The sequence below is a fragment of the Ambystoma mexicanum genome, chromosome 7p (assembly GCF_040938575.1).
Source record: "Ambystoma mexicanum isolate Mex_15411 chromosome 7p, UKY_AmexF1_1, whole genome shotgun sequence".
In the NCBI taxonomy this organism is placed as follows: Eukaryota; Metazoa; Chordata; class Amphibia; order Caudata; family Ambystomatidae; genus Ambystoma; species Ambystoma mexicanum.
The window spans coordinates 807,594,127-807,614,767 of NC_090939.1; the positions used below are offsets into that span (position 1 = coordinate 807,594,127).

Here is a 20,641-nt window from a genome sequence, read left to right on the forward strand (position 1 = left end):
ACAGAAATGGTAACGTGTGCGTCTCCAAATGTATTTGTGCATCATGCTTTGTAACACATACACCATTGATGTGCATCACACATGACTGGACTCACATGCAGCAGGCTCATGTCCCTGCACATACACATCCATACATGGGCCTTTCCAGACCTATGTCTAAGCTGCACACTCCTGGCACACCTCAACATGCACTGCGTCCAATCAGTACACATGGACACTTACCGCTCGACTCTGGATGGGTCTGCCTCTCGAGGACCTGGCGGTGAAGCGCTGGGCGTATGCGTTCCAGGACCCTCATCTGGTCGTTGGTAAGGCGGAACCGGCACCCCACTGCATCCACTGCATCCAAGAGGTGCCGGGCCTTCATGAGGGTCCTGGACTTGAAGTCCTCCCAGTGCTTATGGACGTGTGGTAGGTCGCGGTTTGCCACCCCCTCCGCAATGATGGCAACCACAATGTCCTTCCAGATCCTCCTCCGTCCATCCTTGTCAGCGTGTGTTGTTCTGAAGAGGGCATCATAATGCACCAGGACTTGCTCCACCAGGATGACAACCGCTCCTGCTGTGAAGCTGGCAGCCCTCTGCCTCTCTGGCTGGGGGTTGCCAGTGGTCTCAGATGGTTTTTCCCCCGACATGGCAACCCCCGAGGTAGGTGTGGGTGGGCAACTGGGTCCTGGTGCTGGGCTGTGGAGCGATGGAACTGCAGTTGGGAGTCTTCTGTTCCAGCAGGGGTGGTCACAGCAACTGGACCCCTGCAGATGGCTGATGTGCAGGCACCAAAGAGCAGAGAATGTGGCCAGCAGGCAGGCAGGCAGGCAGCAGCATATGGCTGGTGGGAGTCAGATCGGGGCTCTATGGGGCAGGAAAATGGCCTTCTGGAAAGGAGCGTGGTCTTCCGAGTGTTGTTGCATGGCCATCTTGATAAGGAGTGATTTTGCAATGAAAAAACAGCACGTCAGCGTGTAATCCGAGGAAAGGCCCTTAGCGTGTAAGTGCGTATGTGATGTAACACATGCAGGTGTTTCCCTCGGCACGGGTGCATGCTGATTCAGCTTGTGAAAAAACAGCACGTCCACGTGTTATAGCGTGTAATTCGAGGAAAGGGCCTAAGGCGTAAGTGACGTGACGCGCGCGGGAGTTACCCTCAGCACAGGTTAAAGGTGAGCGGGCCAGCAGTTTGTTGTATGTGCTTTTCGTGGAGACCGACGCATGTGTTGCTACTTGTGGTTGTTTCAGGCGCCATCACTACTTCACAGCGGATCACGGACGTATCTCTTCTTTTGGCGGAGGTATTGGCTATGCGTGTTTTTCAATACCATGCTAGTCAGACAGTGAGTTGCGCATGCTATTTTTCCCACTGCAGGTCCCCCTGAGTATCACATACCCGTTTTCGAGGTCATAGTAACCTGCGTGTCCCACGTGTACGTGTTTTTCGTGTCCCCGGGTGTCACTGTGTACTGCGGGAGGTGTACACACATGGGCTACCGGGGGTTTCGTGCACGGTTTTACTGTGGTTTTGGGGTGCCTGAGCGTTGCGTGACCCGTGACTGTATCACCGGGGTCACATACAGCCTTGCAGGCACACAGGGGTGCTGTTAACATCTAGTACCCCACCCCCTTCACCCCAGTTGCCCAGGACAGTTGTCGTGTACACCTCCCATTGGCACTACTACATCTGTGCCATGGTTGGGAGGCCACGAAAGGTGAGGGGCGCCTCAGCTGGGCATCCTCCACGTGGCGGGCATGATCAGGGACATGGCCAGGGTGATCAGGGAGTAGGGGGACTCCAGGGTGTTCAGGATGGCTGCAGAGGGGGAAGAGGCAGGGGTGCGCCACTTTGGCAGGTAGCTCTGCCACGTGTTGGTGCAGTCATGCCACCACCCCCCGTGGTTCCGAGAGATGCAGCTCTTGCATCTGGCACTGGCACCCATGTGACCCGGCAGTCCATTTCATCGACTGCCACGGGCCCAATGGTAGTGGAAGCTGCAGGTGCAGCTGTGGCCACCACCACCAAGGCTCAGGGTCTGCCAGCGCATGCTGCGTTGGCACCTGAAGAGTCCCAGGATGATTTCTAGGTGTTCAGGAGGCACGTGGCAAGTGCACGCAGGGCTGGCTTGACCGAGGCACATATGAGGCAGTATTGTCATCTGATGCCCCGAGCAACCACGTGTTGGCAACTGCATGGGCAGATGCAGCTGACACCACCTCGGCTGTGAGTCTGCCATCCAGGGCAGTCTTGGTCAATGACCATGGCACAGCAGATGTTGCTGCGCAGTTTCCAGTCAAGGGCACCCAGCAGCCACTGACGCAAGTCAGGGCTTCCGTCCTAGTTCCACCTGCCACTCCCTCAGTTCAATCCACCAGTGCCACTCCCCCTACTGATCAGGGCGGTATTTGCCAGTCAGGGTCCGGATCACTGCCCAAGAGGAGGAAGGTTGCACCTGTACAAGAGTCTGGGACCCCAGACATGGCTCAGGCCTCTGGCACATCAAGAGGAGGAAGCCTTTCTGCAAGCAGGAACTGGACTTCCTTGTGGACTACATGTCGGGATACAACCGTGATATGCTAGTGGGCCCAAATTGTCACACTACGGCTGCCCAGCGTGTACCACTGGATGAATGTTGCGGAGCGTGTCAGTGCATTCGGACATGAGGTGTGCACAGCTCAGGAGTGCAAAAAGCATTGGGATGACCTCCGACGCTGTGCTGAGCTAAAACGTGCCTCCAATTATGCCATGACTTGGGTGACTGGCAGTGGGCCACCACCTGAGGTGGAAGATCTCACTTCGCACGAGTTGATCGCTGCAGAGTTCATACTGGCAGAATTGTACGAAGGAGTGGGAGAGATGCTGGATTTTGATGCCCCGTCCAGTGAGTGTTGTTGCGTGTTTGTACAGCCCATGTGTGGTTTGCTTGTTTGATGTGTTGTGCTTGACTGCCACTACACGCTATGTGTACATGGTTCTCATGTGCGAATCATGCAATGCTGCACTGATGCGTGCCTGCTGTGTAGCATGCTGGAATTGTAGAGCAGACGGGGACTGTCCTCATCACCACACTTGCACCCTACTCACATGCTAGTCACCTGCTGCCCCTCCGGTCCATTTTCCAGCTCAGTGGCCCTTCTGCATGTAGCCTGGGGTGTCTTTCCACTCAGCACTTGGACTATGTCATTGAATGACTGACGTGCATGTGTGTTCTTCCTGCATGCGGGTACTCCACGTAGGCATGCTCGCTTGCCCCTCCACCCCCCTGCACCCCAATTTCACCATGGCATTGGTGGGTATCATGTTGGACTACTGCAATGGCCTGTTCAATGCTCCTATGTACATGCACACTTCCCCCTGCCAACCTGCCAGACACATACTGTGGGGAACATCCTTTGTCCTTGATGCAGGGTGTCTCACTCGGACTGTGCAGATGGCAGATGCTCCGCAGGGACATGAGTGCCATTCATGCTCCATGTGCATTCCATGCATGCCCCTATGTGTCCTTGGCAGGATGATCATTGTAGTACGTGTCCAGGATGACATACATTTAATGGCATTTGATCATCAATTCCATGCCCACTCTGGCTCAGTCCTGCATCACACACATGTTTAGGGTGTCATAGTCTGGCCTCCCCCTGTTTCAGGCCCCCTGACTCTGTTCAACTGGTGTAGTGGCTTCTGCACAAATCGGTGTACTACTGAGGGTTAATCATGTGTCCTGCTTACTGTCCCATGCTCATCTGCTGTGTTGTCAGTTGACTCAGATGATGCAATTGACACAGGTCAACACTGTCTGCCAATACACAGTTCTCTGGTCAACCTTTCACTGCCATGCAATGCCTCCCTGCATTTTCACAAAGGGGTGGGGGGATTGCCTGTAGCCAGGCAACACATTGCACGTGATGTCTGAACTTGCCCTTACATTGCCTTCATGTTTATTGATTGAGATCATAATGTACTTGTTGATGTAGATAGTTGTTAACGTACACACGTCTGCACTGCACCACCCCACTTCTGAGCCATGTTACACCGTTCTACATGCCTACTCACTGCGGCAATGTCAAAGTGACCTGGCATGTATGGTCAGATTGTCATCCCTTTACTGTCATGAAAGGCACGGGCACAGGTGCATCCTGTGACATGTGTACTCAGTATTGGAACACCCTAGTGGGTGTTTAGCAAAGTTGCTTGGTCAATCTGCGGCCTATACCAACTGGTATAGGCCGCAGATTGATTATTGCCTGGCAACCGGGTTGTAATGACTGTGGAGCTGCCTTCACGTGAGTATGTGTATACTTTCACATACATCGAAGCAAGCAGCGTTGTAGCTGCTTGATTTGCTGTATAGGTTGCTGTTCATAATCACCATATGGGTGTATATGAACACGGGCGTTCTTGAACACTTTCACATGTACATATGCCAGCAGATTCAACGTTGTGTAGTGCAACATTGCAGCTACTCACTTATGTGTGTGTGAAGGTGTTCATTTACACATGCATTCTCTGCAGCTTTTTTGTTGAATGACTAAAATGTAGTTGATTAACGTTAATGCTGCTGTGATTTCAGCATTCCACCCATTATGTTCAACTGGCACAATCCTGAAGGTGCACTGTGGTGCATTATGTGTACGCCCAGGCCCACTTAGCTAATCTGGTGGGGCCTTGCCGTGATGTTTTGACACAGTGAAAAATGTTTTAGGGCACAATCAATGCACAATGTGCTCAATCAGGCCCTGAGGGGAGTTCTGGAGGCTTCATGGCCGGCAGCTCATGCCATACTGGGCGTTATGGTCCCTCATGCCTGGTTGCAGGTCCTCGCTTCACTATGTCTACATGGCCCATGACGCCCAGTACGGGCCTAGCTGCAGATGGATGAAGCTATATTAGTGATGATGGTTTAGTGATGCGTATGTACATGCATATTACGTGTGTCATGGTGTGTTTGGAATCACTTGCAGCTGTGGCCATTTTGCAGTTCAGACATGCTTATGGTATGTGCCATCTCTTTTTTGCCATCTGTCATTTCTGTCTGTGACACGTGGTGGTGTATGATGGAGGTGATATACTACATCTGTACATGTGTAGGCTTTGCAATTTACACACATCCATTTCTGCTTTTGTGATGTGTTTGCATATCAATGCCAGTGGATCATGCCAGAATTTAATTTGTGTGTGACATGTCTGCTTCATGTGTTGGATGTCGATGTGATGTCTATGTGTGTGTGGGTTATGTGCTTCTGACATGTGTACTCATGTTTTTTTTCTTCCACATTACAGATGATGATGCAATGGAGCCAGAGGATGGTGATGCCAATCCTAACACAGGGTTGCTATCACATCAGCAACCCGGCACAAGTGGGGTTCATCGGGTGGTAGGCCACGGGAACCCACTTGTGCTCCAGACCATCGTGTCCAGGGCTGGCAATGAGTCTAGCTTGGATGATCACTCTGGCAACAAGGTTGAGTTGGATGCGCGTCATGTCCATTCGTCGACAGTGAGTGATTCTGATGTGGACCATCTTCTGTCCGCGACACCTGCACTGAGGGGCCAGACGGTGTTGGAACCTCTGCCTGTGGTGGATCGGGACGCACGGTCACACTCCACACAAGTTGATGATGTGCCTGGGGCATCACGTCAACAGAGGGATGAAGTCTTGCAGCCACAGTGGTGCCAACCCAGAGAGGACCATGGCTCCTTGGGCCCGCAGGTGTCATGCCCGGCAATGCGGGGGCCGTGCACCACCGGGGTATACTGAGTTGGAGCAATACATGTGTGCCAATTCAGAACAACAGGGGGCAGCAATTGATAAGATTGCTGAGAGCATGGAACGTGTGGCCCAATCCGTGCAACCCCCTGCTAGGCAAGTGGATCTCCAGCAGTGGGCAGCACAGTCCACGGCCCGCTCACTCAGGCTGGGCATGGCGGCCTCAGACAGGGCATGCCGGGCAGAAATGGTATCTCTGCATCAAGCACTTGCTCCTCATGTAGAGGCACACAGGGAGGCGACCAGCCAGTCGAGGGTTCTACCCTTGGCATGGGTGGGGTCAAGGATACGGTGGGTGAAGCCTAAGTAAGTGAGAGAACAAGCACGGTCTAGGGCTAGTTGGTCATTAACATCATTGAGACCCAGGTTGAGGTCGCCTAGAAGTATTATTTGTGAGTTCGTCTTAGTTTTGTCTGTCAGTAATGATGAGATGTCATCAGAAAAGGGGGTGATAGGTCCAGGTGGCCTATAGATCAGATGCAGGGTGGCGGTTTGGTTGTGGGAGATGGGGAGTTTAACCAATAATAGTTTAGCTGAAGGGAGCTGTGCAGCAGGTATGATTCTTAAGCCAAGAGATTTTTTATGGATGAAGGCATTGCCACCGCCTTTGGATTTGTTGGTGTTGCGGTCACATCTAATAATGGTATAGTCATTGGGTATAGTGATAGAGAGGAAGGGTTCTGAGGCAGCATGCAACCAAGTCTCCGTAATAGCAAGGAAGTCAAGGTCACTGGCTAGTATAAGATCAGAAATAGCAAGCACATGGACGGTGAGGGCCCTTGCCTTGATAAGAGCCCCCTTGCTGTTGTGGTCTTTAGGATTGGCGTGGGCTATGATGTTGTTGGAATTGGTTGGGGGCGTGGGTGAAGTTGGATGTAAATTTGTTGAGTGTGTTTTAAAGTGAGGGGTAGTAGGTGTGTGAATGCATATCTGTGGCGTAGCGTGTGGTGGTTGACGAGCTGAGCGCACAAATCTGGAGCCTAGTCTAGGGCACATGGTTGATTGGGTGTTGGTTTGGCAGTGAGGTGTTGTAGCCAAAGGGCTGGGGCATTAAGGTATGGATTGGCAGCAGTTAAGATAGGTGAGGTTGAGATGGGGATGCTCTGAGCACAGGAGCCCTGTGGTGTAGAGGGTATTGTTTGGCTGGGGGATAGAGGTGAGGAGCAAGGGTGCGTAGCAGGGCCTGGCACAGTAGTGTTGGGGTTCATGTGGGTGTGAGGCTTGACTGGTATGGTCAGGCCAGTGTAGATGAGGATTAAGGTCAGTATGGTCAGCGACCAATGAGATATGAGGTATCAGCATGCACTCTAGTGGAAGACCATAGTGTGAGTAGTGTTCTATAAGCGAAACAGGTAGAGTGAAGAGTTTATGCTACTAAAGGTAACAAGCAGTATAGGCAGCAATGATGTGAGGTGTTATTGAAACGTGTGTAGGCAAGGAGAATAACAAGTTACGGGCAAGATAATAGACAGACAGCTAATCCACATGAACAATAGGTACAAGCATAAGATATAGTAGATAATAGGTGAGTAACACGTTTCAGCGAGGGTAAGTACTAAGAGCGTAAGAATCTTGGGGAGCATGGAGACAGAGGGGCTTGTATAGATTGAGGGTCAAGTCTAGTAATATGGAGCGGTCAAATCTTTGCTTAGTAACATGTGAAAGAGACGTGATGTGGGCACGGAGGCAGGCTACAAGGTACATGGGCAGGTACCAGAGGCTTTGGGCAGACAACGGAATACGTATGCAGATGCCCACGTAACGTGGCTAGAGTAGCAGCATTGGGTTACACGCGTACGTGAATACAAAAATGAGTTAATGAGTTAATTCAGTAGATAAAAGATAATGCAGGTAGACTATGCGGTAGACACAATGCGGATGTGGGTTATCCTGAAGCTCCGACTGGAACAGTGGATAAAATATTGACGGTATTTTAGAGTCAAGAGTCAGATTACCTCGGTAGATAATCGGGCAGGATGGCGGGCCCTGGTCGCTGTGCTGCTCTGGACAGTCTCAGGACAGTTGTTGGCCTTACCATCCGGGCCTTTACAGGGAAAGGGGTGTGCAGTCATAATGTTGAAAATGCAAAAATGTCTAAAAAAAAAAATGTCGAATATTTTTTTTTATTAATATGTTTTTTTGGTGTTCCAGGGGTAAAAAAAGGGGTAAAACAAAAAAAAATTACAAAAAGGAGGCTTGGGGGGAACCCCCCTATTTCGAACAAAAAGCAACCAAAAAAAAAAATTCGACATTTATTTTTTAGACATTTTGATTTTCGACATTATGACATTCGACTTTATGACTATAAACCAGGGAAGGGCCGGCTCTCTCCTCCAGGTGACAAATTTGCCTAGAAGTAGGCAGGGATGTCCAATGGCAGTGCAGTAATGCCTGGAGAGGGAGGTAGGGATGTGAATGCAGCAATGAAATCATGGGCGGCCATCTTGAAGGGGTCCGGGACTCGTGTGGAGTGATGGCGTCTGATCATTCACTGCAGTATCAGATGAAAATGCAATAAGGTGGTCCAATAAGTTATGCCCACTTAAAACATAAAGACCAGACTCTATCATGCCCATTTACCATAGCAGTAGCAGAGTGCACTGTACACAGATATCAGGTAGCTCCTATCACGGTAAAGGAAGATACAAGCATGTCCATCAAGCATAGCATGCCCAAATTCCAATATTCCCAGTCATCACAGCAGTAAAGGTTTCCATGATGAGTGTATGTGTGTGTGTGTGTGCGCGCACGTGTGTGTGTGTGCGCGCACGCGTGCGCAATGTAAGGCAGGGTGTGTTGATTGTGTGTAATGAGTGGCAGTTGTGCATGTGTGCGTGAGTCTAGGGGTGTAGTGGTGTACAGGGTTATGCAGTGTTTGTGTGCATGTGTGCACACAGTGGAGCATTCAAAGTGGTGTGGTTTTAGTGTGTGAGAGGGAGGCATAGAGAGAGAGTGAGCAAGAGAGAGAGAGAAGAGAGAGAGAACGAGAGAGAAAGAGAGACAAATTCAAAGAGAGAGAGAGAGAGAGAGAGAAGAGAGAGAGAGAGAGAGAGAGAGAGAGAGAGAGAGAGAGAGAGAGAGAGAGAGAGAGAGAGAATCAGTGCAGTGGAGCGCTGGGGTAGGGTGTGTGCATTTTTGGTTTTTTTTCTGTACTGTGTATAGTGTAAACACAGCATGTAAACAATGGTGGATAAAGTGATTGGGCTTAATAGAAGTCCCGGGAAGGGGAGGTTACAGGTTACAGTAGCTGGATATACCATACTAAAAGGGTGGTTTATATCTAGGTGTAGCAAGTGTGTGTGTGTGTGCATGTGTTTTATGGTTTGGAGAGTTAAATGTAATTTGTTTGCAGTACTTTGCGTGGAGTATGTGTGTGTGTGTGTGTGTGTGTGTTTAGGCAGTGCCATCTGAGGTGGTGTTTGTGTGTGCATTGCAAGACAGGGGGTGGATCCACATGTGTGATGTAATGCTCAGGTTGGTGTGTTCATTTGGTTAAGTGTGTGTGTGTGTGTGTATGTGTCAGGTCAGTGTGGAGATGCAAATGGTGTGTGTATGTGTGCATAAACACTGGAACAATGAACGTTCTGTGTGTCTATGTGTGTGTGTTATGTACAGTTCACTGAAGTCTGGGAGTGTGTGTGTTTGTTTGTCTAGTGCAATTCAGGGGTGATGCATATGTGTACTGCAGCTGGCGGTGAGTGTTTGTGTGTGTGGAGTACTTTGGTTACAACTGTGTGCATGCAAAGCTGTAGTAGTGTAAGCAGTGTGGTGCTGAGGTAGGTTTATGTGTTTAGGTGTGTGCACAGTTGATGTCTTGGAATGACGTGTGTGTGTGTATGTGTATGTGTGTGTGTGTGTGTGTGTGTGTGCAGTTAAATAAAGGTGTGTGTGTTTCTGTGCTGTGTCTAATACATTTTCTGCAGGAATAGGGAATATTAGTAAACTAGTGGAGAAAAGAGGGACCAAAGGCAACTGTGCACTTGCAGTTTTTGTCATGGAGATAACTCCCATGGAAGCCCAGTAGGCAAGCTCTGAACAAAGGAATAACAGAAGCACAAGTGACGACAAGAACCGTAACATAAATAACTAGGGCCAACTAGGCAGTCAAGTAAGCAAGGTTTAGAAGGGGAAAAGCAAGTATAAAAGAATCTATTTGCAATAAAACAGGAGACTGGAACTGCAGACTGGTAATCAGGAACTGTAAATCTGGACTCTAATAACCAGGTCAGGACTGAAGACAGATAACAGGAAAGCTGTAGCTCTGAATTGGGAAAACAAGGGAAGAATAGAAGACAGATTACAGGGAATCTATAGCTCTAAAGTGGGATAACAAGGGCTGGACAGAAGACAGATAAACAAGGAAACTAGCTCTGAAGTGGGATAACGAGGGCTGGACAGAAGACGGATACAAGGAAACCAATGACTGGAACTTGGAAGCTAAAGCCATGAAACACAGACTGAAGGAAAGGAAGAAGGAACAGCAGGCAGGGAGCCAGATAATAGGAGGTAGAGAGCAAGGGGCTGCAGACAGGGAACCATGACTGCAATAGAGGAGCAGGGCTGCAATGCAGGAAGCTCAGAAGAGCAGGGCAGAAGGCAGAGGAGAGTAGCAGGCTGCAAGGCAGTTAGCCCAGAGGAGCAGGGCAGAAGGCAGAGGAGAGTAGCAGGCTGCAGGCAGTTAGCCCAGTGGAGCAGGGCAGAAGGCAGAGGGGAGTGGCAGGGCTGCCAGGCAGGGAGCACCGGGCACTGGAACAGGAGTAGGATCTGACAGCAACAGGAAATAGCAGAATATCGTGGCTCAAGGCAAAAAGGGCTGGGAGCAAACTCAATTCAAGAGACCTATGTTCGTATAGGAAGCTGCTTAAATACTGCCCTGCGCTTTGCTGAAGCAGGCTAATTAGCAGCACTTGGAGCAGCACACCTGAAGGTAATCTGCCTCGTCCCTCTCTGGTCCTAGGAAGGTGAAAGTACCACTGACTCGCCAAATGCCGTCCGAAAAAGCAAAGAACTTCCCCCAAGCAGCTCAAAAATAATTCAAGTCCTGCTCAAAAAAGCTTCAAAATAGCCAGAATCCAGAGTGGGGCTTCATAAATCCAGTAAAAGAATTAGAAGGGAGTGGACCCCTTCCACTTGGAAAGCATAACTGCTCTTCTCCTTCTTCTTCTTCCAGCCATCTGCCTCCTGATCTTCCTGCTCCGCTGCAGCGAATAGCTGTGAGTAGGGGCTGAGATTGCTCTATTTATATATTTTGTTGGTCTGTCCCTATTCACGCCTTCAATCAGAAAAAATTGCCCAGCTCTGAAAATTGTTCCAAACAACAATATCAAGGACACAATCGTCATTTGAGAATAGGCATTTTTCCCACAAAAGTGTTCAGTTGACAGCACCTTTGTTCTGTAAATATTACGGAATGATGGTTTTCGGCATTCAGAACTAGGCACTTTTACAATAAATGTGTCAGAGGGACTACAGAATCCTGTTCAAAATTACAGAATGCAGTTTTAGTATTTGCATGGCCATTAGCGCACAACCCAGGAAAAAACCTTGGAAAAAACCTTATTGTATTGTACATTATTATTGTAACATGCAGAAGCAAATCTCACGGCCTGCATTTTACTAAATATGAAAGTGATCACAATTCACTGTGCATTTATGAAGAATATCTGGTCTGCGGCTCAATCCACATGCCATTTTAAGCATGGTTAATATGTGCAGACATGGGGAATACATGTCAAAGTCAGTCAGGGAGAAGACACATAGTGCCCCTTGTCATAAATATGAAGAAATTACTATTCACATGTCTATCGTCCAACATTTTGCAGTGTGACGTCACTCTCCCCTTTATAAGCAGCCAATTATTCAGGTAATACTGAATTTTTTTTGGATTGTTCCCAGCCGAGGGTGCATGTGGTAATGAGTTTTGGGCCTACTTTACAGACCTATTGAAAAATAGGTTTGTGAATCTTGTGCATTGTTTGTTAGATGGGGAAATTGCATGTCTAGATATAATCCCAGTGTTATGAGCTGTGCGCACCCTGAGCCAACTTATACTTTATATCCCCCCCAAGAATTGAATTTTAAGGGGCTCTTGTTCTGAAAAGCCAAACGACATGGTACAAAACACTGATTAATGTAATACACCCTGTAAAGTGGACAACAGTCAAAGCAGCATCATGCTCAATGAAATGCTTCTAGCCAATATTGAACTTTTAATTTGCATCCATTTTCAAAATTGTTCTACATGAGACACATACATCTGACACAGCAGAAGGACATGCTAACTGTTGAAATCAGGAAGCAGTGTTTCTAAAATGCTGTATATTGGATGGGGTACATTTGGTAGCAACTTCTTAGCATTTATATCATGCCCATGTCCATAAATAAAGGTTGGGTTAGCTGGAGAACGTGGTGGAAGTCAGGACACAGCTCTCACATTAATGGAACCATGGGAGAATTCCATATGATTGGAGATTTAATTACATCATACAAAATGTGCTAACAAATCTTGTATTTATTATCAGGTAGAAATATTAAGTAAGACATTGGTTTTGGTGAAATTCAAGACTGATTTATTTACCGTCTGAGAGTGATCCAAAATGGCATTTCTCGCAAGTCCTGGTCAGAAGTTTTGAATAGTGCCTCAGGCGCACCAGGTGTGCTGTTGCACAAGAGAAACCTGTGGACGTTTTCCAGCTGCTTCTGGGCCCATCAAAGAAGTGTGAACTCCAACATATCGGATAATAACTGACTTGTGCACTGGCTGCAGATGAGACCTCATCATTCATTGTGAGGTTTGGATGATCCAAGTTAACACAATGTATACAGACTTTCAGAACATTAAATGCAAGTGAATCCGAGTTGCCTAATTAGTTTTGAGTGATCATCCATAGAGCCATATTTGTTTGATAACCTTCTGGAGTTATTGCCTCTGATAAAACACATCCAGGATACTAGGCCTGAACTATATTGCTGCAAGCGACATGTGAAAATTAGAGAAACGTATTTATGTGAGGACTTTGAACAGTCACACTTTGCACATTGAAGGGCATATATGTCATGTCAAACAGATATTCAAAACAGCAGACCATTGTATCTGGGCCATACTCATTACAGCAATGATCACCACTGTAGCTGCTTTGTTTCTTTGCTGGTGCTGCAAATAATAGATCTATAGTAATTCCCTGCATGTTTATACGAAGATGTTATCTATGATGATGGATAGTACAGACATTAAACTGATGCAAAAAAAACTCTCTTTTGCAAAACATATATATGCAACAACAATAAATCAATACACATGAATACATGTATAGGATGACCATGAATAGGTAGGGACAGAAAAGAAAGACCCATCTGAGTATTGACGTATTGAAGGAAGAGAAACACGTAACTGTAAAGAAGCGAAATGAAAGAGAAAATAAAATATATGTTAATTGTGTGAAAAGCACAAAAGAGGTGAACTGTCGGAACTGACAGTATATTATGTTCTCTGATAAGCACTGACAAAGCAGCAATACAGCCCTGTTTAGTGGTGTGATGTAGCAGAGCCATGATTGATTGTGATTGGTTGTCAGGAACTAGAGGGCTCATAAGGCTTTGCAGCTGTGACATTACTCTCTGTCCAGGATCTAGGCATGCCGAGTTTTGTGTGTCTCGCACATATAAAGAACTGCAAATTGGAACACTAGTTGGTCATGTAGGAGCTAGTCACCAGATTATGGGTTCTTCAAAGGCAGAGATTGTGCCACATGGGTAGCCCGAGCAGAATTGTACCGGAATTACTTGGTGCTCTTAAGTCTTGCCCCTAAAGCTTGAAGGATTTTTTGTTTCCTTATTGTTAATGTAACTGCAACTACCTGCCCCATACTAGTTTACTGTATGAACCTCATTCTGTAAACCCTATGAAAGCATTGAGAAACCTATGCTTAGGGACACATTATTCAGATGGGGATTTTCTGCAGTTTTGTATGTGCATTTCTCTTCAGCTCTGTAGAAATAAACCTGACTTTGTTGATTATGCCTTGGTCCTTGAAGCAGATATATTTGGCGGGTTTTCGCAGTGTATAGGTTAATTTTTAAATACATATTTTTTTTTATTGGCTCAAGACGGTTTACAATGTAGGAAACCTTTGGACACAAATGTCAACATATAAAATATTTCCACTAATAAAATTAAGATTCAAACAGATTAATAGATATCTTATTCGAAATGCATTATTCAAGGAAAATCAGGCTTTTAGAGTCAATGTGCCAGTTGTTCTTCATGCAGGCTTATCGCCGAATTTCTTGAATATGACCAGCAGGAATTTAATCAGAGCCAGACTTATATGAGTTTTCTGTCTTTCCACCCTCATCTTCCACCAGTCATATATTGATCTAGTGTTATATCTCAACATGGCCTCTCCCAAGAGGAGGTCTCTCTCCACTCTCATAGCCGGACAGATAAGCAATAAGTGTTTCATTGCATCTTCTGAGTCTTTCGTTTGACATAATCTGCAAACCATTTCCGTGCTCTGCTTTTTCCTCTGATATAAAACTTCTCTTGTGGGCCAGATGTTTAATCGAAAACACATATACTGAGATCTAAAAAAAACAGTTCAGAAATGTTCTCAGATGCGTTGGTAGCACATTAATCTTCCGTGCTCCGGACCAAAAGTCTTCATGATAGAGTTATCATTATCTGAATAGTACTTTTTTTCCTTGGTCCAATGTTTTTGAAAATAAATTTGAGCCTAGCTTTTAACTGAATTCATAAACAGCATGCATACACGTTTCAAACATGTATTTCTTTAATTGCATATTTTTCATTGATCCATATCGCAGTGTAGTGAGGGGATAGGGAATGATCCAAATTTGAGAATCCACCACCCAGTTTAGCTCCACCATAGAAATCCAATTGCATCCCTGCCCACATCAGATTTTGATTCAGGTGGAGATGCTATGGATTTCTATGTCCATCTGCCAAAAATCCTCCCCTTCTAATAGCTGGTGGATTCAATATGAATACATATAAATAACTTCACCATTCACAGAAATGGCAGATTGCAATTACAATTGTTTTCTCTGTGAATTGCAAACAATGCACAGAAACTTAGATCCACCAACGCATGAGGCCCCTTCCTACGAATAATAAAGAGTTATACATGACAACAAAGTATTAAAAGTAGCATTTTGTCCAATAGACACAATCTCTAAAATGAACTGTTCTTTCTTTGTTCTGAAGACTGACTTGATATTTGGGTAATTTCATTTTTAACATGTGGGTACTTTTGAAAAGCTATCCGCTCACTTAACTTAACATATCAGTTTATCTTCTATATGTAGTTCAGCTTTCTTCATCGGTTACCATTAGAGAAGGCATTTCGTTTCCGGCCAATGCAAATGCTGACAACTGAAACATTTGGGAGCCACTCCTAAAATACTTTGGGTTCGATTCATGGAAAAGTACAATTTTTTCCAGAGAACAACACTGCGTGAGCCTGTGCGCAGAGTAAAAAAATGCGTGCCCTGCTTATTCATGGAATTTCATGTGCAAAGTAAAAGTACATGCAAGTTGCTGCCGGAACACCCCCAACACGCCCCCACGCAAAGGAAAAACAACCAGAACAGCTACCTTTGCATGCTCCCCCAGGCATAAATGCATGCACCCTTCAAATAGTGCGTGCGGTCTCCTGCAAGTGGCCCTGCATCTCGGGGATCCTGCATGGGGTCCTCCGTAACTGTTACATGCACCCTGTCAACATGTGTATGATGTATCGTAACTCAGGTAAAACTTGGAGAATCTGCGTGTGAACCCCCATAAACCGTTTCTGCACTGCACTACAATGCTTACACGCACCCCTAAATCTGACATTCAAACCCACCTCCGTGCTGCGATTCCTATGCCCAGGTGTACTTAGGCCTGCCTTCTGGTGGCAGAGGGATGGAGGGATTTGCGTGGGTATTTTGCAGTTGAGAGGTTGCGTGGTCAAATCCACAAATACGCTTTGTTGTACACATTTGTGGGTATGCTATGGACTGCTGCGGCCCATCCCTCGTAATGCCCACTTTTCCCCTTGTTCTTCCACATTTTCCTCTGAGTTCCACCCCCTACTCCGCCCTATGCACAGGCCTCATCCACGCTCTTCATGGTGTCTCGTGCAAGGCACTCCACCACTCGCAGAGATGTGCCGAGCCTGCGTGAAGTCCGAGCAAGTTAGGAAAAAGTGCAGCGCAGTCGATTCCATGAATCGATGAACAGGGTTTCACACGCAGAATGGCACGCAAATCCCAGATTTTCCACGCAAATAATTCCATGAATCGGTCCTTTAGTGTAGGTAAACTGTATTTGTCCAAATTATTCACTTTGCAAATTTTACTTCCTTTCACATTGTGGTCAACATATTCATAATTATTGTTGCTTTCTTATTAAGAATTAAACCAGCATTTGTTTTCAAGATTCGTTTTTCCAATAGAATAATCTGCAAAACTTGCAAGTAAACCATGATTGTATATTTCTATGATCTGTAATGTATATATATTTGTTCATCATCTTTTGCATATTAGTTCTTTAGTTTTTTTATGTTCTAAGTATTTTGTAGAGTATATATTCCATCTTTTCTTGCAATATATTCTTATTGAAGTCGTTAAGATTTTACGTTGGATTGTGTCCTGATGAGTGCCGGAGCGAGAAAATGTGTCAGCTCAATACTTCAATTGAATTGCCTTTGTTGTAAAGGAGATGCCTTTTATGGAAAGAAGCTATACATTTTCTATTCACCTCAAATAATTATGACAGTGTGTTTAAATTCAGAATGTATATTTTGCAAGTAATGTCTTCGTGAAAGGCAAACTCTACTGGAGTACTGATTCATTAGCCACTATAGCAACATGTATATAGCGTGTATTTTAGTGAATATATGCTGTTTGATATAATAATTGTTTGGTAGCTGGGAAAGCTATATTATATTATTAGTATGTTTCCTTCTTTGGAACATTGTTATTTCTTTATGTTAAGCATTGCATCATATGTGTATTAAGTATTAGGCTCTGAAGGTTCATCACTATTTTAATTACATTTTAATGAATGAGGATATTACATAGCAGAATTGGTTATTGATGCATTTTGTCCACAAAAAATAATAATAATGATTGCATCACTGCACTTCTGTGAAATTAATTAATCATTTAGAAAAAAATCACTGTACATGATTACACGACTTAAGGACAACAGAAGTACCCTCTTTATGGTGACAGGCCACAAAGCACCAGGACCCTTGGCAATTGGCTTTAAAAAAGGAATTGTGACATCTTTAAATCTATTTCTGATTAACCTTTTCAGATGCAAAATAAAGAACAACATGAACATCTACATTGCCCGACAGACCTTGCACATGCTTCCGATTCCATAGATAGGAATATCCTTTGGTCCAAACTGCTAAAATGGCATTGTCCTTTCCATTTAAGAGGAGCTTTGGAACTCCTGCACACATCTGCTACGATCAGAGTCAGATTGGACAAGAGGGGAATCCTTTCGAAAGAAATTCCATCTACTAAGGGTTTAAAGCCGGGTTGTCATCTAGCTTCAGCAATTTTCAACCTTTACACCTCCGATATCGATGAGGCGTTTGTAGATGTGAGATGCTTTCCTCCTCGAATCTCAGGAATTGCAGTGGGCAGACTCCTTTAGGCAGATGATCTTCTGTTATTAGATCAAACAGTAGTCGGTCTGCAAAGATATCTGAATGCCCTGGCAACCGTTGACCTTAAAGCATTACTAATTAATCCTACAAAAGCTAAATTCTAATGCTAAGTAATGGTGAACATGTACAACAGTCCAGAAAATCTTGGACCCTTAAAGGGGAGAAAATACATGAAGTATCAGAAATGACTTACTCGGATTATCTCTGAATAACATCACTAATGACTCTTTTGGCACGGCAATATTAAAATCTAAAACAACAAATCTAGCCGCACAGGCCAGAATCAAGAAACAGAGGTACTGCACCTGTTATTGAGTTCTACAAAGCCAAGGTCACTCCAATACTTACATATGGGGCGGAAACTCAATTAAGGTTAGCAGGGTCAGTTTGGAAACAAGCAGAAGGGATCTTTTGGAGAAGAGTCCTCAGTTTGCCTAATTCGCTGCCAGTCGAAATAATTTGGAGGGCGTTAGGCTTGAGTTCTTTGTATGCTATCTTGGAGTGGAAAACTCTATCCTTCCCCCGAAGATGTTTGGACCCCCCAGGGAACGGAGGTTTCAATCTCTTACACTGTGCTCTGATGACAAAATGGGAAAAATCTTTTAAATAGTGGAAGAGCATATGTGCAGCTATTCTAAAAAACCTGGCCATCGCCAAAGACACTATGGTGATTAATCCAGACCATGTTAAGAAAAAAACTTCTGGATCTTGACTGGATTACAACGAATAACAGGATTGGTGCCTCTAAATCAGGAAGGGTTTTGGGAAGTGTCCCAAGGAAAAGAGGGGAGATTCTGAGTTATATAAAGAAGTTCCCTTCTCATACTAATAGACAAGAATTTATGAGACTGCACCTTAATCTCTATCCTAAAAAGGAGGCAACGGAGAGATGGCAAAAAGTAAGTGAACGTAATTATTCACGCTGGTTCTGTCAAGAGTCAATAGAAACGCAGATGCACTTGTTGATAGAGTGCCCAGCCTTAAAAGATATAAGGATTAAACATCTGGGAGAGTTCCTAAACATTTCTACTACATTGACTCCCAAAGAGACGTGGAAGCTTTTGTTGCCAGGAGAAAGAACTACCGTGACTCTGGCTTTACTATCTTTTACTTCTGAAATCTCAACTCTATTAGCTATGCCTCTGAAGCACAGTGACGGTAATTGTACTTGTCCTGATCTAGGGGAAAGGTAATGATGTAAGAACTAAGGAGTTAGTTACTCTGGACGAGCATCGTCACCTAACATTTACCTGTTCACCTCAAGCACTTATCGAATATTATTTTGAATTTTATTTTTTAATCTTTCTGTGGATTCATTTAATTGGACTTGGCCTTCTTTATTTTTCTTTTCTTTTCCTCTCTTTTTCTTTTTTGTATTGTTTTAATGACATAAATCTGTTTAGTAGTGAGAAATATAGCATGAAAAGTTTAAAATTGTAAACTAAGAAATGCTAATAAAAAAGAATTAAAAAGTACCCTCTTTTCCACTGATCAATTTGCCCACTAAGAAGTGTGGAACATGCCTTTACAGTTAAAACTCGAACCTTTTCCAACATCATTTCTTGCTGCCTTTCGATTTAGAGCATAATAACACTTCAAGACTTGCTGATTACTCTTCACTACATTATAGCGACAAGTTCTGGAATCAAGAAAAATCCTCATCCTTTACCCAGCTCTTCAGAAAACCCAGGGCATCTTCAATCCCTCAACAATATGTATACTTTCTTCTCACCTCATTGACAAAGGTCCCTCCATTGTTCAACATCTGTATATTTTGATATGTCTCTTCTTCTGAGCTTTGTGAACTCCCACTTCCCTGGTATTGACTCACCACGAAAACTCTGTACCTCCAATTGTCTACGACTCTGACGCTCAGCTGTCTCGCTTATCTTGTGACGTCTTACATTCTACCCTACAGTCATCTGGTATTTTTCATCTTCAGGCCTGCATTGCTCATCCCAAATAATAGCATGTTGGGTATCCATAAGTGGGAGAAAATAATTTACATTATTGTATAATAGGCACAATGAAACAAGAAAACATAGAACAGGTACATTTTTTGAAAAACATTATGTACCTTCATAGGTACATCATCAGAAAATCCACTAATCAATGTGCACCCTATCCACAAGCAGAGCACTTCATCCCTGATTGCTGTATGATCATGCCACTGACACTTCAGATCTGCAAATTATAATTTTCTGGGTCATCCTTTTGTGAACAAAAAACAACCTGAAAACAGAGATTCATGGCATTACCCATTACGCCATTACATGCACTGCAGCAACCAAACATACCTTTTACTTTTAAGTGGGTTGTTTTTGTGTAATTATACTCTTTTCCATCATACGAAAATGTAGCTATGCAGGTGTAATTCCCAGAGTCGCTGTCATTTAATTCTTTAAAGTGCAGCTGTGATGCCTTTGCATTATACAAAATGCAGTCCTGTAAAAAAAAAAACAGCAAATGACTGTAGCACACTTCAGGGAAATCTATAGACAAGATAAAAGACTAAAATGAGAAAAGAGATGGACTAATTCTGAATAAAAGTAAATATTTTTGGGATATAGCCTGGCCATTTACACATGTGACAGTTGGTCTATTCCTTTTCTATGTTGTTATATTGCATTTGCATAGTGCCTCTTGTCATAGTTTATGGTTCCTGAAGCGCTTTGCCTGTCATAGAGGCAAAGAACGAGTGCGATAGAATTTTCGGTAGTACTTTCTCTTCCTCTCCTGCAGCCAGCCCCACCCCAGTCATATGCGGAGTGCCCCAGGGATCATGTATATCCCCCACCATGTACAATGCATTTACTAAACCCCTCTTTGATAAACTGGATAATTTGGGTGTCACCTACACAAACTATGCTGATGACACCTACATATTAATTCATATCACAGGGGACTGCAACACTGACACAAACGCCTTAAATGCAATCCATCATACAATCCAAGCTTGGATGGCTCAGAATGATTTATGCCTTAATGATGATAAGACCGAGTTCCTGATCCTGGAAAGCCAAGCTAAACTTAAAAATGTCTCCCAGCTGTACCAATCTTTCAACATGGATGGAAACCTCATCACCACAACCAAAGAAGTCAAGACCTTAGGAGTCTATTTCGACTTGTCACTCACACTCTCACGACAAGTTAACGCTGTCACATCAGCATCTGCCTACATAGCCAAACTCATCACGGCTTGCAGAC

General features: G+C 44.8%; 1 protein-coding gene across 1 annotated transcript in view; it reads right to left on the reverse strand.

Annotated features, from left to right (window-relative positions):
* Nucleotides 1-20,195, reverse strand: part of LOC138526001 (interleukin-18 receptor 1-like) — a 181,283-nt gene extending 161,088 nt beyond the window's left edge. The window contains exons 1-2 of the mRNA XM_069636291.1: nt 20,157-20,195; nt 19,732-19,879 (exon numbers count right to left, since the gene is read on the reverse strand). Of these exons, the coding sequence (XP_069492392.1) occupies nt 19,732-19,879; nt 20,157-20,195 (187 nt within the window). The remainder of the gene's footprint in view (nt 1-19,731; nt 19,880-20,156) is intronic.
* Nucleotides 20,196-20,641: the final 446 nt, after the last annotated feature.